Source organism: Otolemur garnettii, unplaced genomic scaffold (genome assembly GCF_000181295.1).
Source record: "Otolemur garnettii isolate 467f Iridium unplaced genomic scaffold, OtoGar3 scaffold00064, whole genome shotgun sequence".
Taxonomy (NCBI): domain Eukaryota; kingdom Metazoa; phylum Chordata; class Mammalia; order Primates; family Galagidae; genus Otolemur; species Otolemur garnettii.
In genome coordinates, this window is record NW_003852459.1 from 308,753 (window position 1) to 331,243 (window position 22,491).

At 34.7% G+C, this 22,491-nt stretch overlaps 1 protein-coding gene across 1 annotated transcript in view; it reads right to left on the bottom strand.

Annotated features, from left to right (window-relative positions):
• Positions 1-22,491, bottom strand: part of LOC100949794 (low-density lipoprotein receptor-related protein 1B-like) — a gene marked incomplete at its 3' end in the record, with an annotated part of 1,553,965 nt that overhangs the window by 258,543 nt on the left and 1,272,931 nt on the right. The window contains exons 28-29 of the mRNA XM_003793025.1: positions 11,629-11,760; positions 10,068-10,295 (exon numbers count right to left, since the gene is read on the bottom strand). Of these exons, the coding sequence (XP_003793073.1) occupies positions 10,068-10,295; positions 11,629-11,760 (360 nt within the window). The remainder of the gene's footprint in view (positions 1-10,067; positions 10,296-11,628; positions 11,761-22,491) is intronic.

The window sequence follows — 22,491 nt, forward strand, 5'->3', positions numbered from 1 at the left end:
ACTTAATATTTTATGCATTTTACCTTGGATTGCTTGATAATGGCATAAAAATAAAATAAATTTTTACTTCCCTTAAAACCATGTAACTCCAAAGGTTATGTATAGGGGGTGCTTTCTCTGCTGCTCACAATCCTTAAAGCCTTTGTATTGGACTCTTTATCATATGGTGTAGAGAATACATTCCACTCCTAAATTATAAAGCATAGTCAAGTTTAAGCTATTAATGCCAATTTACTCCTTGTCATTCTGTTGCCTATGTTCTCTTAAATCTATTTCTATCTTTAATCTTACAATAGTATCCAGTCATTTCCTTTTTTAAACAATTGATTTAGATGCTGCCGGGTTATAGTTCTGATTAGAGAGCTTTGAATCATGCCCTTCACTTGCTCCAAGGTATTTGATGGTTTTCAGCCACTCAGAATGTGATGTCGAAATTCCTTAGCCTGGCTTTCTATATAGTCTGAATATAGCTACAATACTTTCCCAAACCCATTTCTCAGTATTTTTAACCAATTACCTACACCTAGGTCATATTAGCATGTTTTCAAATTTTCAGACTTGTCCTGACCTTTCCAAATTATAGGGAAACTATTTCTATTTCATACTGTACCTGACTTCCACTTGCCTGAACTTCAGGCAGATAGGCCTGCTGATAGGCAATATAACCCTTTCAATCATAAAAAGTTAATTATGTCTCCTGTGTATTGCAGCTGGAAAGAATTTGTCCATTTGCCTAACTCATCAGCTCTGTATCTGGTTGATCCATTTCTACCTAATGTGATAGACATTTAGCTGATATATTACTGCTTTCACATGTGCTTCTTGAGGGTAGGTTTCTTGTTATCTTTATAATCCCTCTCCCCAAATATATACAACATTCCCTTTAATATAAAATTTTTATGAATTTATAAATAAACTCATTAAAATATATAATCTAAAAATTTAATATGTGAAATGAGCTAACAAAAAGGTCTCTGTTGAGATGCATATATGTAAATGTTAATTCTTTTTTTAATTCTTTTTAGGGGGGTTCCACTTTCTTTTTTTTATTAAATCAAGCTGTGTACATTAATGCAATCATGGGGTACAATGTGCTGGTTTTATATACAATTTGAAATATTTTCATCAAACTGGTTAACATAGCCTTCGTGTCATTTGGTGATTGTTGTAAGACATTTATATTCTACACCTAGTAAATTTCACATGCACCCTTGTAAGATACACTGTAGGTGTGGTCCCATCAATTACCCTCCCTTCACCCATCCTTCCCCCTCCCCTCCCCTCCTTCTCCCCTTTCCCCTTCTTCATGGACTATAATTGGGTTATAGCTTTAAATTGGTTTCATAGTAGGGCTGAGTACAATTGGATACTTTTTCTTCCATTCTTTAGATACTTTGCTAAGAAGAATATGTTCCAGCTCTATCCATGTTCTACCCATCAGGTTGGAATTTCTAATTATCTTTTCTCTGTCTAAAATAAAATGTGCATTTTTGTCTGTCGCTAATATCTGCAACTGGTCATTCTAGAATGCCGGGGTTAATTCCCCATAAAGATACGGGGAGGGGATAAAATAGCTGTATATTTAATGATATTTTTCTCTTCTTGATGAAAATATCAAGATAATAAATTCAGATTCTTAACTCTTATTTTCAAGTAAATCAGATCAAGACCTCTGAGCAAGTTTTTTAGAAAGTTCAATTTTTTCGTTCTGGAGACTGTCATTTCTTGCAATAAGGCAGATTAAAGAGTACATTCTGAACAGCTCTTTATTACTACAGAATTCCCTGATGCATGATAAATTTTAACACTCAAATGCATTGTCCAGATCTGAAGACAGATGGGAAATTCTAAATGTGCTAACAGATACTCACTGTTAGCCAAAACTATAAAGGAAGGCAAATGGGAATGCAGAAGCTGGTGCAACCATAGGAAAAGAAAACTTCTACTGTGAATCTTATTAGAGATTCATGGATTGTTAGTTACTCAGGGTAAGAGGGTTTAATCTTTAAACTTACAAAGAGTAGAAGAGCTAAATAAGCATAACCCTAGGTCAGTGGAGAAAAAAATCTGCCTTCTTAAAAAACAGAATAATTTTAAAAGTGTTTAAAATTTTAAAACCTTGTAATAGATTAGAACAGAAAATTTAAAACAAACACAAATGAATGAGACATAAGAGAAAGAGTAAAGAAAAAAAAAAGAATAACAGGTTTAAACCTCCAAAGTCTTCATATTTATGAATTATTATATACGAGATAAAGGAATAACAGATGCTTTGAAATAATAATGATGGTGTAATAATTACTTTTTTAAAAAATCCTCTTGGAAGTTATACCAAAATAACTTTTGATATTAAAAAATAATTTTTGGATGTATTAAACCATACATTTCAACTACTGAGCTACAAGATAAATAGAAAGAAGTTAACCAAAGTCAGTGTAGAGGAGCAAAAAGATTGAGTTAGAAGGTAGAATAAATAGTCTAGCATGACTGATTCTAGTTTACAGAGTTGGGAGTAGAAAGACTTGGTTAGAGGAAATAGAAAACAATTAAGATTTTTCCATTCCTGGGCTGACAAAAGACAAGACCCCAGAAGAGATAAAATAGACTGGGTAGCAAAATAAAATTATTGTAATGAGAAAAAAGAAAAGATTCTATAAGCACCTAGAAAGTAAAGACAGATCACCAAACAAAAAATGATACACAAATTTGAGGATCCTCAATAGAAAAGAGAAGCTAAAGATAGTGGGATAATCTCTGTGGAATGTTGAGATAACTCTCAGTTTGTAATTTTATATGCAACAAAAATATTTTTCAAACTACAAACCATCCAAAACAAACAAACTAAAGTGATTGAGATGTGAGTGAAGACTTAGTCATTTCTCCAAAGAAAATATAGAAGTGGGCTATGCACACAAGAAAAGATGCACCATATCCCCAGTCATTAGGGAAATGAAAATCAACACCACAGTGAGATGCCACCTCACATCTGTTAGGACTGCTACTGTCAAAAAACATAAAATAACAATGTTGGCAAGGATGTTGAGAAATTGGAGGCCTGTGCACCATTTAGGGGAATGTGAAATGGTGAAATTACTGTAGAAACAATATGAAATTTACTCACAAAATTAAAAAGAGAGTTACCATTGGATCTAGCAATGCCACTACTGGCAATCTACCCAAAGTAAAAGATTATTATGTAAAAAATATAGCAGCACTCATATATTCAACACAACACAATTCAAATAGCAAAGATATAGAATCAATCTAAGTGCCCACCACTGATTAGATAAGGAAAATGAGGTATGTGCATATATAAATATATATATATTATATATATACACATATATATGTATATATGTACGTGTATATATACACACCATGGAATACCACTCAGCCATTAAAAAAAAATGAAGTAATACCATTTGCAGCAACATAGATGGAGAGGGAGGCCATTATCCTAAGTGAAGTAACTAAGGAATGGAAAATCAAATGTCATCACTTATAAGTGGGGACTAAATTATGTGTGTGCATGGTCATACAGATTGTAATAATAGACATCAGAGAGTCAAATAGGGAAGGGGGAGTGATGAGGAATGAAAATTACTCCTTTGGTACAATGTTCAGTATTTGGGCAATGCCCACATTAAAAGCCTAGATTTCTCCGCTGGGGAATATAGTATCTGTGTAACAAAACTGCACTTATACATGTTAAATCTAAAAGAAGTTAAAAAAAAAAACAGTATCAGTTTTATAAGATGAAAAGAGTTCTGGAGATTGGTAGTAAAATGTGCACATACCTAACAGTAGTGAACTGTACACTAAAAATGGTTAAATTGGTTAATTTTATGTTTATATTACAACAATCTAAACTTATTTGTTCAAAACAAATGTTAAATAAATATATTTGCAGGTAACATCTCGGATAATCACTGGAAGGTTCTCACAAAACTAAAGGACCATTAAGGGATAGAAATTAGAAGAAAATGATCACAGAAAGAAGGCTTTAGGCGAAAGAGGGACGGGGTAAGAAACACATAAAATGGTTAGCATGTAGATGAATTCAAAAGGAACAAGGACTCGTTAATTCTCTGCTTGTGAGATTTATTGCTTTTTTTTCTTTTTTTCTACAAAGTGAACTTTTGATACCAGTGTCTTGGGGATAGGAGCAGTTTTGCCTGCAACCAGACGTGACTTTAAAGGAAGAGGGGACCCCAATTCTTTTATATTTTCTCTTAGAGCACATATGATTATAGTTCGTCAAAGCTCATTTGAAGTAGGTTTCTGGGCAATTATTTGTCTGTCTTAGGAGCAAAGTTTAAAAAGCAAGCTGGTAATATTTTTAAAATATTTTATTAAGGAAAATTTTATAAATATTAAATATTCCATTTGTAGCAATTATGAGAACATGTAAAAATATGTTATATGTATGTGTATATTACTATATGACACATGGTATATTCATTAATGAACATCCATGAACCTATGATTCAGCTTAAGAAATAGAACATTACAGATACTTTAGGAGTCTTCTTGCTCACCCTCACTAATTTTACCCCTTCCCAACTCTGAGAAATATAGTGTGTATTGTTATGTGAGTTTTATCGGTTTTAACCCATGTGTATCAATAAAGTTGTTTTTCCTAGACAAATTGAATTGTAACTTTTCACTGTCTCCGTATCTCTTAGTATCCTAAACCTGTAACTTATTCCCATCTTATAAAAGATTCACTGTGTATTGATAAAGGAAAATCTCTTATTTTCACTGGATTGATGTCACTAAAACCTTTCCAATAATGTGGCATCTTTACTTCTCTGTCATCCGGGTCAGTTATTTCTGTGCCTACAAGGCCTTGAGCATCTTTACGCCTCTCTTTGTTATAGTCTAGTTTTTGTTTCAGATTTAGAACATTTGTGTTTCAAAATGTGCCCTTGCCTATGATTCCTCACTTTCCAATCTATCTTCAAGTTTCCACCTGATTTGTCTCCAAAGAATTTGAGTCACCTGTCCTTAAAAGTTTTCAGGTGTTTCTTCATGGCCTTGAGGAAAAACATGCAAAAACACCTCCTCACATCTTGCTATAAGGCTGTCTGTGATCCGTCCTCATATTAACCTTCTAGTTTACCTTTCTACAAGGTCCAGCTACCCCCTCACTACTTGCTGCTCTTTATGTTTGAAGTATTAAATCCTTTGCACCTACTGATTCCTCACCCTGGATTTATTATTTTTTCTCCCAAGGCCAGGTTTGGCTATCACCTCCTCAGCGAGCACTTTGATAATCTCACATAGAAATGCAGTATTTCTTGCTCTCATTTTCTGAGAAAAGGCTTGCATCCTTGTTAAACTGCTTATTTCATTTAGCTTTGTATTTTAATTAGTTGTTCACATCTCACTTTTTTCCATCAAATATGAAGTTCCTTGAAGCTTGAACTTATTTATCTTTGAATAACTGCCACTCCTACGTTCCAGTGTTCCGGATATAGAACCAAGAATATGGTATGCATTTTTTTAAAGCCCATGGAGAAAAATAAAGGCATATTTATCTTTATAACTAAAAGACAAAGGATAAACATAGAAAGCATGGCTCATTTAGTAATTTTTATTATAGGTACATAGTTCTCAATGGGATGGCATTTATAAAAATAGTTCCTACTTTTTTTTTTTTTTCCATCTTGCTTCATGTTTTTTTTTAAATTACAGATGTTCATATTCTTCCACCAAAAGGCCCGCTGGGTGAAAATGAAAATTTAAAATTCCATTCAAAAATTACAAAACAACAGATGTTTCCCAGCTAAACTTTGTACTTTAATTCAAAGTCTGTTTCCAAAATCTACATTTCACTGTTATTACTGATCTGTTTCCATTTCTTTCATTCTCTCTGGATGAATTTTCAGAGCAGTTTTTATTTTCTAAGCATTTTTACTACTGGGTACAATAAAGTACCATCTCTTACAAAATAGAGGGAATGAATCTTTAATATTCATTGACAAAAATGATTGTTGTCAATGGATAGGATTTAAAAAATGAATAGAAATCTACTCCCAAATAGTTTCAATTAGATTGACATGATTAAGAATTGCATTTTAGGCTCAGCCCCCATAGCACAGTGGTTACAGTGTTAACCAAATACACGAAGGCTGGCAGGTTCAAACCCACCCTGGGCCAGGTAAACAACAATGATAACTGCAACAACAACAACAAAAATAGCTGGGTGTTGTGGTGGTCACTTGTAGTCCTAGCTACTTGGGACGCTGAGGCAAGAGAATCACTTAACCCAAGAGTTTGAGGTTGCCGTGAGCTGTGACGCCACATCTCTCTACCAAGGGCGACATATTGAGACTCTGTCTCCAAAAAAAAAAATTGCATTTTATATAGCAGTAAAGTGATCAAAAGGTCTGAGTTTAAAATGAGCTCTATCTTTATAGTTACAAAGTAAAGCTTGTGATTTTATGATTAATTCTTACCACATAAGGGTATTCTTTAAAGAATAAATAGTAATACTTTTAATTTATATTCTTTCTTTTATTCATTGTAGCTTTCTACCTAACCTAACAATACAGTTCATCCAATTAGTAAATTACTCTAATACTAAAAGGATATTTTGCTCAAGCAATCGTACTTGCCTAACGTCATTACCTTTTCAAAGATGAACAGTTTTTACCTTTCCTTAAATTATCAGGCACATGAATAATGTTTTCCAGTAAAAAAGGAAATTTAATTGACAGTGTGGAAGCTTACAAAGGTGCCAACATGTCTCTGAAAGTTTTTGCTTGTATTTCAGAATAAACAATCAAATCATTGACAAGGAGGTGAAATAACACATACATGGGTCATCGTGACAGTTTTGAGGTACACAAAAATCAAGAAACATAAAATCTGTGTGGATGAAAACAAATGAAGTCCTCTTGGCAACATGGATAATCAGAGCAAGTTGAAACTTAGTCGGGTGAATCAGAAAGGACAATGTCAACATTTTTTGGAAGTGAAATAGTCTGTCTCAAAACTTTCTTGGTGAGCTGTGTATACTTCACCCAGATACTGGCTTATACTGTGGATTTAAAGGTATATTTATGTCTTTTTTTTTCCTAACTATGTTAAATGAAAGCTGTGCTTTAGAGGGTTTTTTAGCTAATCTATTACATAATAAATATAATTCTGGACAACACACGAGTACTCAGGACGGGCAATTGAGCTTGTGGAACTATCTTAAACCCACAATGCTGCAGGTTTGCAGGGTTGATACAATTAATCAATAGCAACTTGGGATAAACCTTCTTACTACAGGTAATAAAAGATGATAGGAGCTCTGAAGATAAAATCCTGAGTGTGAATTGGTCTTTATCATTTCTTCACTTTGGCTTTGAGAATTTTAGCTTCTTTGATCTTAAGTGTTCTCATCTGCAGCATGAAGATGTTTTCACAATAGGTTTGCAAAGATTAAAGGAGATAATAGTAACATTACTTAATGACAGCCAATATTACTCATCTCATTACAAAAATAACTGAAAGATATTTGGACAAAGCAGTGACTCAAGTGCCCCAGAGAGTGAAGGTGCAATCCACTATCAGGAACTTGTTTAGCCACACACTGAGGCAGTTGCTTTTTTCTTAGGAACCTTTGCTCTTTGCGAGAGATATAACATGTGTATAGTTGTTAAATTATACAGTGAATGTGCCTGTAGCCTTGTTTTAGTATTTATCTTTATAATGAATTATACCTGTTCATGTGGGCAACATATAAATTAAGAACAGATTAGTGCTTCATGATATGAGACTATTTCTAGGTGTCTTCATGAAAGCTTGGACTGAAGAGCCTCCATGTTTTCCTCAGAAAATGGTAGGCTTGGGAGGAAAAGGAAAGGAGACACATGGAATAATAGATATATTTGGGGTCCAATTTCTGGAGCTGGTTTCATATTATATTTAGGCTAAGGAAAACAAGAAATTAAAATCTCTCAAGCAAAATTCCAGTGGAGAGAGAAAAAGTAGATGTCAACAGAGTAAGACGTCAGAAAAGGTCTCCAGAATATCTAAATCATGAAAGGATAAAATAAAGTGCAATTACTGGTGGAATTTGAGATCCACTGATGAATTCCGAACCTAAAGTGTCAAAAGTTCACCTAAAGTTTTTCTATTAGTGGAAAAATACATTGGCCCCAACAATGTTCTACTCTGAAAGAATGAAAAGGCAACATCATTCAACTTGTGAGGTAAGCCAGAAATGGAGGAATTATCCTTTACAAGATCTATTCCTCATTTCTCATGTCCAATTAATTCTTAATTACTTTTATATTTTTGCTCTCTTTTATGTCTCTATAATCTGTTCATGTTCCTCCATCTCAGTTTTTCCCACTCTCAAGAGTTATAACAGAGTTAAAGTCTGCTAAATAGAAATAAATCTTTGTGATTTTCTCAAAGATAAATTTACCAAATTACTAATATACATACCAGTTCAAATTAGAGAAAGAAAATTATCTCCCCATTTTTTAAAGATAAATATCTTTTACTCTATGCTGTTCACAGAGCTTTTTGAAAAGTATTAAATATTCATGGGAAAGTATAGACTTTGATAAAGTTCATGAAGGGAGACCACCTAACTGATTGTCAATCTTGGGAGCCACTTAATACCCCCAACCTCGTCTTTCAAGAGTTACAACATTTAATCAGGCATTATTTTTGTTTGTAATCCAGTCTAATGAAGATTATACAACCACCTCCTCACACACACTGGCTCATGTAAAATATCCCACACAAAGAAGAAATGTTTGCATAAGCTTTTTAAAAAAATCTCTTCTCATTTGACACATGTGAAATCAATATTTGAATAAGCTTACAGCCAATTCATTCAATAAACTGCTTTAACAGTACTTACTAATCTGAGATTGTTAAAAAGCTAGCCTAAATACAAGAGTACTTCAGTGGTCATGTATTCTCAGATCTACCACTAGTGGTACTCAAGCTAGCCTTCTAATACTATACATGAAAAACTCATTTAAAAAAAGACAGTGAATGTAAAAACTACACTTTGTGCTGCTTTTAATAGAGAGTAAACATTGTGAAAATATGGTTTGATTTAAAATTTTCAGTACTTAAACACAGTACTTTAAGAAAAGGTTTGGTATGGATTACTGATTACACTTTCCTCTACCTCAAATCCTTCTATCAAGTTAAAGGAGCATAAAGTTGAAGAGAAATTGTGTCTTTGATTTTGCAGTCATGGCAAACAGTAGGTGCTCAATGAAGACTCATTCAATAAAATAATAACTGACCCCAAAATCACAGTAAGCCAAAATTTAAGCAAATATTAGGATAATTTACTATTGAACACAGCAGAAGTTGTATGTAAATACAGTAAAATGTAGAAGTAAATACTGTAAATATAGTAAGTTGACCAAACAAAGAAAAATAACAAATTGGTTGACATACTGAGGTGGTCAACATAAGGAACTTCCATTGCATACATGTGGTGCATGTTTGGTCTATGAAAATTAGGTCAACTTAAGGTCAATATAGGGAGATGGTCAGCTATGGAGATTCTACCATATTTTAGCATTCAAGTAATGCATTGATATGGGCGTCTCTATTTTGGGAAAAGTTACTTTTTTTTAATGACTAATTCAACAGCATTTCCTGAGAACTTGTGATTCAACCTGCTAGGTCAGAAAATGGATAGGAACAGTTGTTCTGTCTTATTTGTACACTCTGGTTGTATAAAAATATGTGCGAAGGAAAGTTGTCAAGCTTAAGCCAGAGTAGGAATACAGTCCCTTCCAATGTCTCATTTCTTTCTGCAAATATAACTTTAAATCTGTTTATTTAGAAATTTGCAAATTTTAAGATCTATTCTGAAGTTTTCTGAACTCATGAATGTAAATTTCTAGCTACTAGTCAGCTATGCACAATGTAATTTTATCATTCTACAATGGTAAGGATGTAGCATATTATTAAATTTCTAATCAATTTCTACTTTCAGTTAACAGCATAGAGAGTTGAATAACAGAGAAAGAATATAAAAGAGACAAATTGAATAACAAACACTTTCTAGGTTGTAGCATATGCAAATCTTTTACCTCTTGAAATAACAGTTTCTAAGCCAGTTCCATTAATAAAAGCCCGTTTAATGGTTTGTGTTTTAATATCCGTCCAGTACAAACGTTCCTCAGAGGCGTCAAAGTCTATCACAGTAACGTCGTCAATATCAGGGACGGTAAATGCCGTGATAAAGTTAAAATATGGATTGTCAATATCCACTCCTCGTATTTCTGATCGCCTTGCATAAAGAAGAAATTTTTTCATTTCTAAAGAAGAAACAGAAATTGAGTGTTTTCCTTTTATAAAGTTGACAAACTTGACATAGTTTAAAACTTCTAAAATGTTACTTGTTGATGATTTAATACACTGTAGCCCCAGAAAATCAGAATCAAGATTTAATGGAAACATTAATACAGAAATGATTTATTTATGCTAAATTAAGATATTTAAGTAAACAAAAATAAATTAAGTTAGAATCAAATTATCGTTTTTATTTAGCTAGAAATGCCAAGAAATTCTCAATAGTCAATTTTATCTTAGAATTACAAATCAAGTTGCTATAATACATAGCCTGAACTTGATAAGTGATACATGAACTCGACAAATGTCAAAGCCACATTTGTTCTTTGCATATAATTATAATAATATTGCATTGCTTCAAATGCTTGTTGAAGGAATCTTTTCCTTATACAGTCATCGAAAAAGATGAAATTAAACATTGCTTTAAAAAATCTTGGTCATGTCCCCATATTAAAATTAGGCTTTAAATAATTACAGCATGCTTTAATTGTAAATGTGTAGTAACTAACATTGAGAGGCACTGGATAATTTTTACTTCCATAGGCACCTTTCTTGTACTACATTTGTGAAATATCAGATAAAATACAGATAGAAGTAACAGATATTCTCTTACTGTTCTCTTTGGAGTTACTATTGTTAAGATATGTGTGAAATTAAAGCTTTGTGTACCTAAATTCCGGAGTTAAATTTGGGTGAAAACATTTAGTTTCCTGCCCTTAAAATTAAGTAATTGCTTTGCAAAAAATAATTATTATTCTAGAAACAGATTTTCATTCATAACTTCCATCATTTTTAGTTCAAACGTACTGCTTAAATTTTTTTTAACAAATCTTTCCAACTTATGTATTTTACTTCATTTTCCCCCCTTCAAGAATTTCAAGTTGATAATCCCCTACAAAATGATCCTAAAGTGACTTTAGAAGAGCAGGAGGAGATTAAAGCTGTTTAAGTACCTCTCTGTTATGCAGGTTCCCTACATCATCATTTTTTGATAATGCACTTTCACTTACAAATCTTCCTGTTTTGCAGAGATAAATTCTGCTAACACACCAAATAAGAAAGTAGTAAGAAAAAATGAATAAGGTAATAAATAGTAAAGTGCAACGTATCATATATTTGAACAATTTGTCAGTCTCCCCCAATACAGAGGAATCATCAATAGGGGCTAGAAACAGCACCACCTAAAATAATTTTAAAGATGTCAAAACCCTCTTCTGCTTCGCTTTGAGTAAAATCTGAATGCTAATACAATTCAAGAGAATTCAGTTCTGATTTAGGTAAGAATTGTAAGAAATTTACCATAGCAGGTCTTCTTGTCTGAGGAAAGCTTCATCAAGTGGGGGCACGCACAAGCAGCGCTCCTGTTATGATTGATCAGACACATGTGAGAGCAGGGGCCTTTGCCGTCATTAGCCGCACAAGGATTGGGAGCTGTAATTACACAGTGAAATATTAATAGTGAAGAAGAAAGAATGTGTAGAGAAGCTCTGAGGTTGACAGGGGTTATTCGCTTAATGAGTCAAAGTAAAGTTTCCTACACAGCACTCATTAGGAGTGCGATTAATATGACAATAACAGATAATCATACACAGCAATTACATTAATAAAAACATTTCTTTTTCTTCAAAGATAACTAAGATACTCCCTCAATTCCCTCTAAGATGGATAGCATGCATCTTATTTCCTTAGAAACAAAGATATTTCTAAAGGATTTAGTCTGAGAAGCAATCAGGAATAATTACTGAATTCATACTTGGGGTGTCCCAATGGACATGGGTCCAGTGGATTTTCCTAACCTACAGTGTAGACTCCCTTCTTGCCCCAGCGTAGCACACTTAAAGATTTCCCTAGGAACGCGCTGCTACATTGATCTCTTCCTTCAGACCATTTACTCTTTTTCCAATCAGAAGCCTATGTGGAGAAATATCTGTCTGCCTTTATTATTAAATTATCTATTTCTTTATTGCTATTTTTTTCTGTATTACCTAATTTTATGGCTGAAGTTTGCTCCACATGTAGGTACATACTAAACTCCACTGTGATTATGATATATTCACTTTTAGGGCAGAATATTATATTTTTCCGTTTAATGCCATTGCCTCATTCTTTTGTGTTTCTTGTCCTGTCATCATGCCTTTTATATAGAATTTTAATTTCAAATGATCACTATTATCTTTAACCTTATTTTTGCATAAAGCCTGTATAGTAGAATAAAGTCTTTAGAACTGGGCTAGTAAATTGAAGGCAGAAAATAATTAAACCTTCTAACCCCATTAGCAAAATCTTAGTTTTTAACTAATGTGTGGCATCTTCCTAATAGGTAGACCTATAGCTCAGAGAGGCAAGGGTTCAGACATGCTACCCCCCAATATATGTCACCTTAATATAATGAAAAATGGCAGATGCAGGTAGTCTCTCTAACCTTACCCCCAATCCTTCTTTCCTGAGGCAGGTCATAAAACCTGAAAAGGATTTTCTAACCTTCCTCGGAAGCAGATCATGACTCTCGGGTTGAGATGATCTCTCTAAACCCAGAGCAAAGAAACACCTTTATCTCTGAAGACACAGAGACACAGGAAAGAATCTGAACAAGAGGCCTCGCTAAGTTTCCCCAAATTTATTATCATTAGATCTTAACTCCCTTGTCCCATATATTTTTCCACAATTGCCCATTCTTCTTCAAACCTGGTGTAAAAATATGTAGGTTTTAACTATTTCCTTTGGTCTTTATTTTTTCATTAAGGCTTCTGTGTCATGTAACACTTGTTATTAAATAAATTTGTGTGCTTCTCTTTTTAAGCTGTCTTTTGTTTGAAGACCTCAGGCTGTGAGCGTAGGACAATGGAAAAGTATTTCTCTTCCCCTCCAGGAGTTATGATCAGTCCTGTAGGGTTTTGAAGCATGTAGAATGAAAATCTATGTAAAGATGAAAAGCTACATTAAGATCGTAGAGCATATGATCAATTAACTGAATTGGATAAATACTCAGTGTGTCTTTTGGCAATCTTTAGCATGCCTCACGTTAAGATAATAAAATGCACATGCACATCTTTGCATTTGTCAAAAAGGATAAATACATAAAAGAAAACAAAAGACTCAGGAAAAAACTCATTCTCTTATGAAAATGAATTACGAACAACAAATGTTAGAAATGAATGGACAGCTATAGTTCTAGAAGTTGGGGGGTGCAATTCTTTGTGTCATACAGAGTAAGCATGACATAGTTTGTTCTTTCTTATCTTTCAAATTAATCTACACAGGAATTAGAGTTCCTAAGGAGAAACAAGAGAGTAGGTGTGACAGTTATGAAGTCAGAAAGGTGTGGCAGGAGAGGAGGAGAAGTGAAGAAGTCCTAGAGAACTCTCAGATACCTTGAAGCAGGCTCACAGAGTGCTAGGTAGAAAAAGAAAGATTTTGCACACTTGGGAAAAAAAGAAGAGAATGTGCAAGAAGGAAAAAACAACAGAAAAAGGAAAGATAAGTAAAAGAGAGAAGGAAGATGGAGGAGAAATTTGTTCAAAAGCAGTGACATACAAAATGCTATTTCTCAGAAAAGTTAAAAGCATAATCCATGACAGTCTAACGTTAGATACTTGGATTTCACTTTGAACATCATTATTTTTCAGGTCAGAACGTAATAGCACTTCTCAATACCCTATAATTGTGATAAAATACATTTTAAAGCAAAGATATTAAATTTCTACATATATACTAAAGTCAAAAATTACATGACTTTGTAGCCCAACATCTGCATTAATACTAATACCAAAATGTATAATTCTTAATATTTGGTGCATCACAGCATAGAAAATTCACAAAGCATTCTTACTTTTCATCTCTTCCCCTTTGAAATAATATTGGTAAATCTTTCAGAAGTTTTTTTTTTTTTTTTTTTTAAACCAAGCACAGTTAGCTATTCTAATTACCCAATTAAGGAGTTTGTTTTATAATACTAATTTTTTTTTTTTATTGTTTGGGATTCATTGAGGGTACAAAGAACTAGGTTACACTACAGCTGTTAGGTAAAGTCCCTCTTATAACTGTGTCCCACCCTTATGAGGTGTCTCTACTGCCTTCATATTAGAATTGAGTACACTGGATTCTTGCTTCTCTATTCTTGTGATGCTTTACTAAGAAGAATGTGTTCCACCTTCATCCAGGTTAAAACAGAAGATGTAAAGTCTCCATCTTTTTAATGGCTAAATAGTATTCCATGGTATACATATACCACAGTTTGTTAATCCATTCCCGAGTTGGTGGCCAAAATACTCATATTTTAGCATAATGCAGGGGTTAGCAGATGATGACTCTAGAGATAAAACTTATCCACTGTTTTTGTAAACAAAGTTCTATTGAAACATGGCCCTAAGCCAGTGGTTCCTAATGCCACGGCCCTTAAATACAGTTCCTGTGGGTCGCAACCCACAAGCTGCCCTAAGTATTAGTGTACATATTATCTATGGTTTCTGTCATACTATAATAGTCAAATAGAAAGTTTCAGTAAAGACCATATGTACCACAAAGCCTTAAAATTTATTATTATTCTTCTTAAGTATATTAAATATATAAAAATATAATAAATATATTATTGTTTACTTTCTTTTATGATTAGATAGCAATTAATTATTTTATAGGAGATGCTATTGCAAAACCTAATATCAATCAATATAAAGGCCATAACTCTTACAAGACCAAGGCTATTCCATATTTGTATTAAGAGGTCAGAAAAGCTGACTAGTCAATATAATGCTATATGTAGTCTTAACTGATGAAATGCAAAATAGTTGTGCAGATTGAGTTCACTGATGGTTCATATTATCTAAAATCAAATTGGCCAAACACAAAATCTTAAAGATAGCTGTAGTAGTCCTCATCTTTTGAGTACAATATTATGCAGAGAAGAGAAAGTTCATTCACAAAGAATTTAAGGTTCTGCCTTATAACCCTGAACAATATTCTCTCTAATTCATTGTCAATGGCTCAATTTAGGTTTTCTCTGTCTCCTTCATGGATGTTACACTAACACAACTGATCTCTTAATATCTAACCTCTCCCCATTGCAAAAGTTATCTTTCTAAAAAACAAAGTTGGTCATAGGTCTGCTTTGGATAACAGTTTTCACATTACAAAGTTTCTGTTTTATCACCTACCTTTTCCCCCAAGGCTGCTCAGCACCATCTAACCGGGTCTACCTGCTACTATCATTCACCTTCCAATTCTTCATTCTGACCCACCCTCTATTTATTTTTGTTAACATAGTCATCTATCTTTTATACACAGAATTTAAACTTCAAAGCTTTTTTTCACTTCTCTTTCACTGTCATATTTAATCATTTGTCAAGTAGTTCACAAATTATCCACAATATGTATTTTTTCCCTTTTTTACTTCTCCTCTTCCAACATAAAGTTTTATTTCCTCACGTCTGAACATTTGCTAATGGCTATGTAACTGTTACTCCATGGTACTACCCCCAACGTACTAACCTCTTTTTCTAAGATACCAACCTATTTTCCAGTCTTATCTACCACTTTTCTTCTGTAGAATACACACGTACATGCTAGAATTAGTATTCCATTGTTTTCTGAATATCTACAGTTTGTCCTTTTCCACCTCCATGCTGTGTACTTTGCTTCACTTAGATCTCCATCACTGCTACTTTTACATTAATCTTTCTTTATGATCCACTTCACTTTCCTCCACAGAACATTTTATACTGAAGCCAGCGAATGATTTCTTCCATCACTAAACATTACACTGACTTTAGAAGTCAATTAGACAATTCACTGTCTGCTGTCATATTTTCTAATTTGCTACATTTTCTTATATGTTTTAATAATACTATCCACTAGTCTCTCTAGCTAAACCAGTGCTTGGCATGCTTTCTCTGTGAAAAGTCAAGTGGTAGATAATTTGACTTTTGCAGGCCTTATGCTCTCCACACTAACTACTTAATTCTACTACTGTAGCACAAAGACGGCCATAAAGCTATAGTTGAATGAACAGGTGTTGCTGTGTTCAAATAAGACTTTATTAAACAGAGGGCTAAATGTAGCCTAAGGACTGTAGTTTATCACCGAGTTAGGTAAATGTTAGTACAACAGGAACTATGACCTATATACATACACCTTTCCCCCCTAAAATTTCTATGGCATCTACTACTGTGTTAGACTTAAGGACACTTAAGTCATTTGTGCATGCTCACGAATGTATGTGGGTATCTGTATTCTAGAATGGCAAGATCTAAAAATTTGGAAAGTCAATTAATCTTCTAAAGCACATTATAGATACAGGTGAAAAGATTAAATAATGCATAACTACAGTACTTAATAGGAAAACCAAATGTTAATTATTTAATCACACAAGATTGATGCATGCTCTGCGAAGACAACAGTATCATTAAAGATAATTTAGTGTTTCATGCAAGTTATGCTTAATTACAGTCCATTTCTTACTAGCAAAAAATAAACACTTTCCAACTAAAGTGTTTTCTCCAGTAAATTCAAATAAAATGTATTTAAATACTGATGCCATATAAAATATGTATGACATTTATTTACCTAATAAAACCATGCTCAAAGGAGAAGAATGCCAGGATCCAATTTGTTAGATTAGAGGAAGATTTTTCTCCTTCCTATATAGTTCATAACTGATATTTACCTTATTAATGAACTTTATTGGCATTAAACTAATTACTAATGTAATAATGTATCTGTATTAGTAATTTTCTTTTAGAAAGGTATTTAATATTTTTAAAGTAAGAAGTTTTCTGAAGTATTCGGCAATTAAATAGTAATCCCAAATCCTATTTACCCTGTGACAAACAACTTTAAGTGATAATTTTAACATTTGACATTATTGAACTTGAGTGAATTCCTTACATAAAATACACATTCATAACACAAAATATGTGCAAATAAAAGAAATTTTCACTGATTTGCTTTCACCAGATTCCAGCACTACTAGTTATGCAGCAACCACTTCCCTCAAATTATGTCAGATTTTATGGATTAATTTTATACTGTATTTTTTATAAAGTAGAATATAAAATGTATTTAAAATAATATTTGATCTTCCACAGGTATCTGTACATAGATTTTTTAAAGCAATAAATACTACATTTTTCTTTACACAGTTCTCTGTAAGAAGGTGAAAATAAATATGTAAGATGGTATTACATTCATAGGAGAACAATATCTTAAAATGATATTGACTTTTAGTCATTCTAATGAAGTCACGTGTCTTTCTGGTATCTTAATTTATCTACTGTTCATTTAATTTGCTATATGCTTCAAAAGAGCACTTGTATCAGGGATGTTTCTGTCTCTACAATGATTTAATGATTTTATAACCACATTTTTTTAAAATCTAGAATTGTGACTCTCAATCAGTGGTTAAGGTAGTGATTTTGTCTTCCAAGGATATTTGGAAATAATTGGAGACATTTTTGGTTGTCATGACTCAGAGTACTGTTGGCACATTAATGAGTAGAGGCCAGTGATCTAATATATCACTATATAAACATTCTACAGTTTACAGTAAAGCACTTCACAACTAAGAATTATCTAGCCCCAAACGTGTAAAGTATAAAGACTGACAAGCCATGATCTTGGTGTAGAACTACAGATTGGGCATTTTAAAACAGGGTCAGACCAAATAAATCTAGTCATCAGACCAAACAAATCTACTACTGATAGTATGTAAATATATGAAATAAGTACACACTAATAAATTGTGATGAGAAGAACACTTGTTTTTTGTTTTTTGTTTTGTTTTTTTTTTGAGACAGGGTCTCATTTTGTTGCATGAGCATGAGGGTAGTGATATGATCATAGCTCACTGCATTTTCAAACTCCGGGGGTAAATTAATACTTCTACCTCAGCTTCCTGAGTAGCTAGGACTATAGACCCTGGCCATTATACCCAGATAATTTTTCTATTTTTTTGTAAAGACAGGATCTCACTATGGTAGTCATGCTGGTCCACAGGTCCTGGCCTCAAGTAATCCTCCCACCTTGGCCTTCCAAATATGCTAGGATTATAGGCAGGAGCCACTGCACCTGGCTGAAAACATTTTTTTTAGAAAGTTAATAACATTTAGGACAGAGGATACACATATGCACACATACATATACATATATGGATAGCTACGTTTGTGTGGTTTATGTGTTTATATGAGAGACAGGAATTTGCTTCACATGACAGACAGATCTTGATACGGTAAATTGTTGAAGGAAACAATTTAAACACCCACAAATATTTAAGATTCATCTTCAGCATGCTGAAACATGTTTCTGAGAATATTTCTTTTTTGGGAAAAAATTATTTTGTTAATCATATTCTCATAATTTTAATTAAATATATTAATAGCCTTATATGAAATCCATCTTGGGCAGAGCCTTTGGCTCAGTGAGTAGGGTGCTGCTCCATATACTAAGGGTGGCAGGTTCAAACCTGGCCCTGGCCAAAATGGAACAAAAAAATAGTCAGATGTTGTGGCAGGCACCTATAGTCTCAGCTACTGAGGAGGTGAGGCAAGAGAATCATCTAAGCCCAAAAGCTGGAGATTGCTGTGAGCTGTGATGGCACAGCACTCTACCGAGGGCAACAAAGTCAAACTCTGATTAGAAAAAAAAATCCATCTTTCAGGTTTCATAAGTGATTCTTTGTCACATAAGGTACAATAATATCATCAATACTCTTAGAATTGAAACTATTTTTCGGATATTTTTGTAAACTAAAATTATCTTGTGTACTTATAAGGGAACAAATTTTACCTCACTGGAGAGAGCTGCTAAACTCTAGGTCTCTTTCTCCAGGGAGGTCCCACTTATGAACCTAGACACCACCCCGCCAGGCATAAAATTGAACAGATATTTTTCCCCACAAGTCCAAACTCCTAGTCCACCCTTTCCCCCTTGCATGGTGGTCTGGAGTTCTGCCCACTGCAGAGCATAGAGTGTTTGGTCTTGTCCTGAGAGACCTGGACAAGCATGGACCGCCAACTATCAGGATGAAATCTGTGACTAACGGGGAAGAAAGAGGGTGTGGGAAGAAAGGGACACTCAGTGGGAGGAGGACCAGTCCCCTGGTTATGACTTTGCCTGGCCAGTGGTAGTGTTGACCCTCGGTTTGGGCTGTGTTTAGTGGGACAGGGTGCAGAACTCCCAGCTCTGATGGCACCCACAGCAGGAGAATGGTTGTCCCATGTGGAGTGAGTTTGGCAGAAAGGGCTGGCCCCTGCTGGGCCTGCGTTCAGAGGCTTGATAGGTGTGGACTGTGACCTTAGAATAAGGGCATGTTCTCCTGATTCCAATAGAACCCTCGAGCAGTGGCTTACTTGGTGTGAACTGAGCCCTGAGGGCCAGGGCATGCTCCACTTCCTCTAGTGGGGCTGGTGAGCAGAAGCTTACCAGGTAAGGACTGAGACCTGCAGGCAGAGTGTGGTGCCCTGACTCCAACAGAGCCTGCAAACAAAGGCTTGCCAGGCAGTAGATTGAGACTGACAGACAGGGCATGGTCCCCTGACTCCAACTGGTCTGGCAAGCAGAGGCTAGCTGTGTATGAACTGAGACCAGAGGGCAGGCCTGGTGCCCTGACTCCAACAGAGCCTACAAATAGAGGCTTGCCTGGCAGTAGACTGAGACTGGCAAAGGAGGGTGTGTGGTCCACTGACTCCAACTTGTCTGGCAAGCACTACTCCAGACCCTACACCAGAGGCTAGCGGTGTGTGGACTGAGACTGGTGGGCAAGGGTGTTGCCCCTGGCTCCAGCTGGGCCTGTGTGCAGAGAGGCATACAATAGTGTGGACTGAGTCTGGCAGGTAGGACTGTGGATCCTTGGCTCCAATTGTGCTTTGAATCCCTTTGCTTTGAATTGTCCTTGAATCCCTCTCTATTGGGCAGAGTTTGTACTGCCAGAGACAATTTGGTTGGAACCTGTGTCTGGGGCTGTCCACTCTGGGACATTCTGAGGTTGTCTTTTGAAGTTCTAAAGTGGAAAAGAAGTGTAGGGTGGGGGCTAGGCACTGCAGCTGTTTGTATCTCTTCATAGTTGAGATTTAAATATAATAGTGTGGTTTATTAGGATAGGGTAGAGGTTGGTTGATATCAAAACAGAGCTAGCCTGCACTATCTCACCAAGAAGGTCCTCAGGTTCTCTAGCCAAAACTCTGAAAGGGGCCTTTGTAAGGTTGTAGGAGATAAGCCACAATTATAAACTCTAGAGCTTTGGTAAGAGGCTATCGCTACTACCTGGGAATGCCAATTCAATCTCACCCTACCAGTTCTAATAACCAAACAGTGGAAAATAAACATGGTGCAGACACAATAGAAGAACTGTAGCAATATGAATAACCAGAGTAGATCAAAGCCCCCCAAGAAATGACAAAGAAGATACAACTGAAGATGCCATGCATAGACAAATGGCAGCAATGTCAGAAACTGAATTCAGAATATGAATTGCAAATAAGTAGAATAGAAGAAGAGATGGAAACTGAATTCCAAAGAGTAGTTCTAAAGTTGTCTCAAGAAATTAATGAATTCAAAGCCCAAGTCAACAAAGATATGAACATAATGAGAAAAGAGATAGCAGAACTCAAGGAAATCAAAAAGCTAGTTGAGGAGCTCCAAAATACAGTAGAATCCCTCACTAATAGAGTTGACCAGGCAAAAGAAAGAATCTCTGAAACTGAGGACAACATTTTTGAACATTCCCAAATACTCAAAGAGGCAGACAAATGGAGAGCAAAAACTGATCATTCCCTGAGAGAGTTGTGGGATCACTCTAAAAGATCAAATATTCATCTTATAGGAATTCCTGAAGGACAAGAAGATCATACTAAAGTATAGATGCTCTACTCCAAGAGATTTTGGAGGAGAATTTCCCAAACATTGCAAGAGATACAGAACCTCAGATAGCTGACAGTTTCAGAACCCCAGCAAGAATCAATCCAAATAAAGCATCTCCTAGAGACATTGTGATTAACTTTGCCAAAGTTAAGATGAAGGAGAAAATTCTTCAAGCAGCCAGACATAAGAAAAGCATCACCTACAAAAGGAGCAATATCAGAATAACTGCAGATCTCTCAGCCAAAATGTTTCAAGCCAGAAGAAGATGGTCATCAATCTTCAATCTCTGAAAACAAAACAACTTCCAGCCCAGGATCCTCTATCCAGCTAAACTGAGTTTCATTTGTGATGGAGAAATCAAATACTTTAATAACATAGACATGTTGAAGAAATTTGCTATTACTAAATCAGCTTTCCTGGATATTCTCAGATCCATCCTCCATAATGACCAGCGCAATACTCTACCTCCAAAATAAACTCACCCAGAAAGTTTTTTAACAAAACCCAAGTTCCACAGTGGTGAAAGGATTAAAATTGTCCACTGGACATCCAAAAATCATGACATCCAAAACATAACCAGGCTTATCAATTCTCTCAATTAATATGAATGGTTTAAATTCTCCTCTAAAAAGGCACAGGCTGGCTGACTGGATACATAAACTCAGACCAGATATCCGATATATACAAAAATCTCACCTTACCTTAAAGGATAAAAATAGACTCAGGGTGAAGGGATGGACTTTTATAATATAGGCAAATGGAAACCAGAAAAAAGCAGGGGTTGCAATTTTAGTAGTGGATACAATAGTCTTTAAACCAACAAAGATAAAGAAAGATAAGGAAGGTCACCACATATTTGTCAAGGGAAACTCCCAACATGAAGAGATTTCAATAATCAACATTTATGTACCCTACCAGAATGCTTCTCAATTCATAAAGCAGACCCTAAAGGATATGAACAACTTGGTATCTTCCTGCACTATAATATTTGGAGATTTTAAAACCTCTTTGACAGTTTTGGATAGATCCTCTAAGAAGAAACTAAATAAAGAAATATTAGACTTAAACCTGACCCTAGAACGAATGGACTTTACAGACCTCTACAGAACATTTCACCCTAATAAAACTGAATATACATTCTTCTCATCAGCCCACAGGTCATCCTCCAAAATAGATTATATCCTAGGACACAAGTCTAACCTCAGGAAATTTAAAAGTATAGAAATTATTCCTTGTATCTTCTCTGACCACCATGGAATAAAAGTTGAACTTAACAGCAATGGGAATCTCCATACTCAAACAAAGTCATGGAAG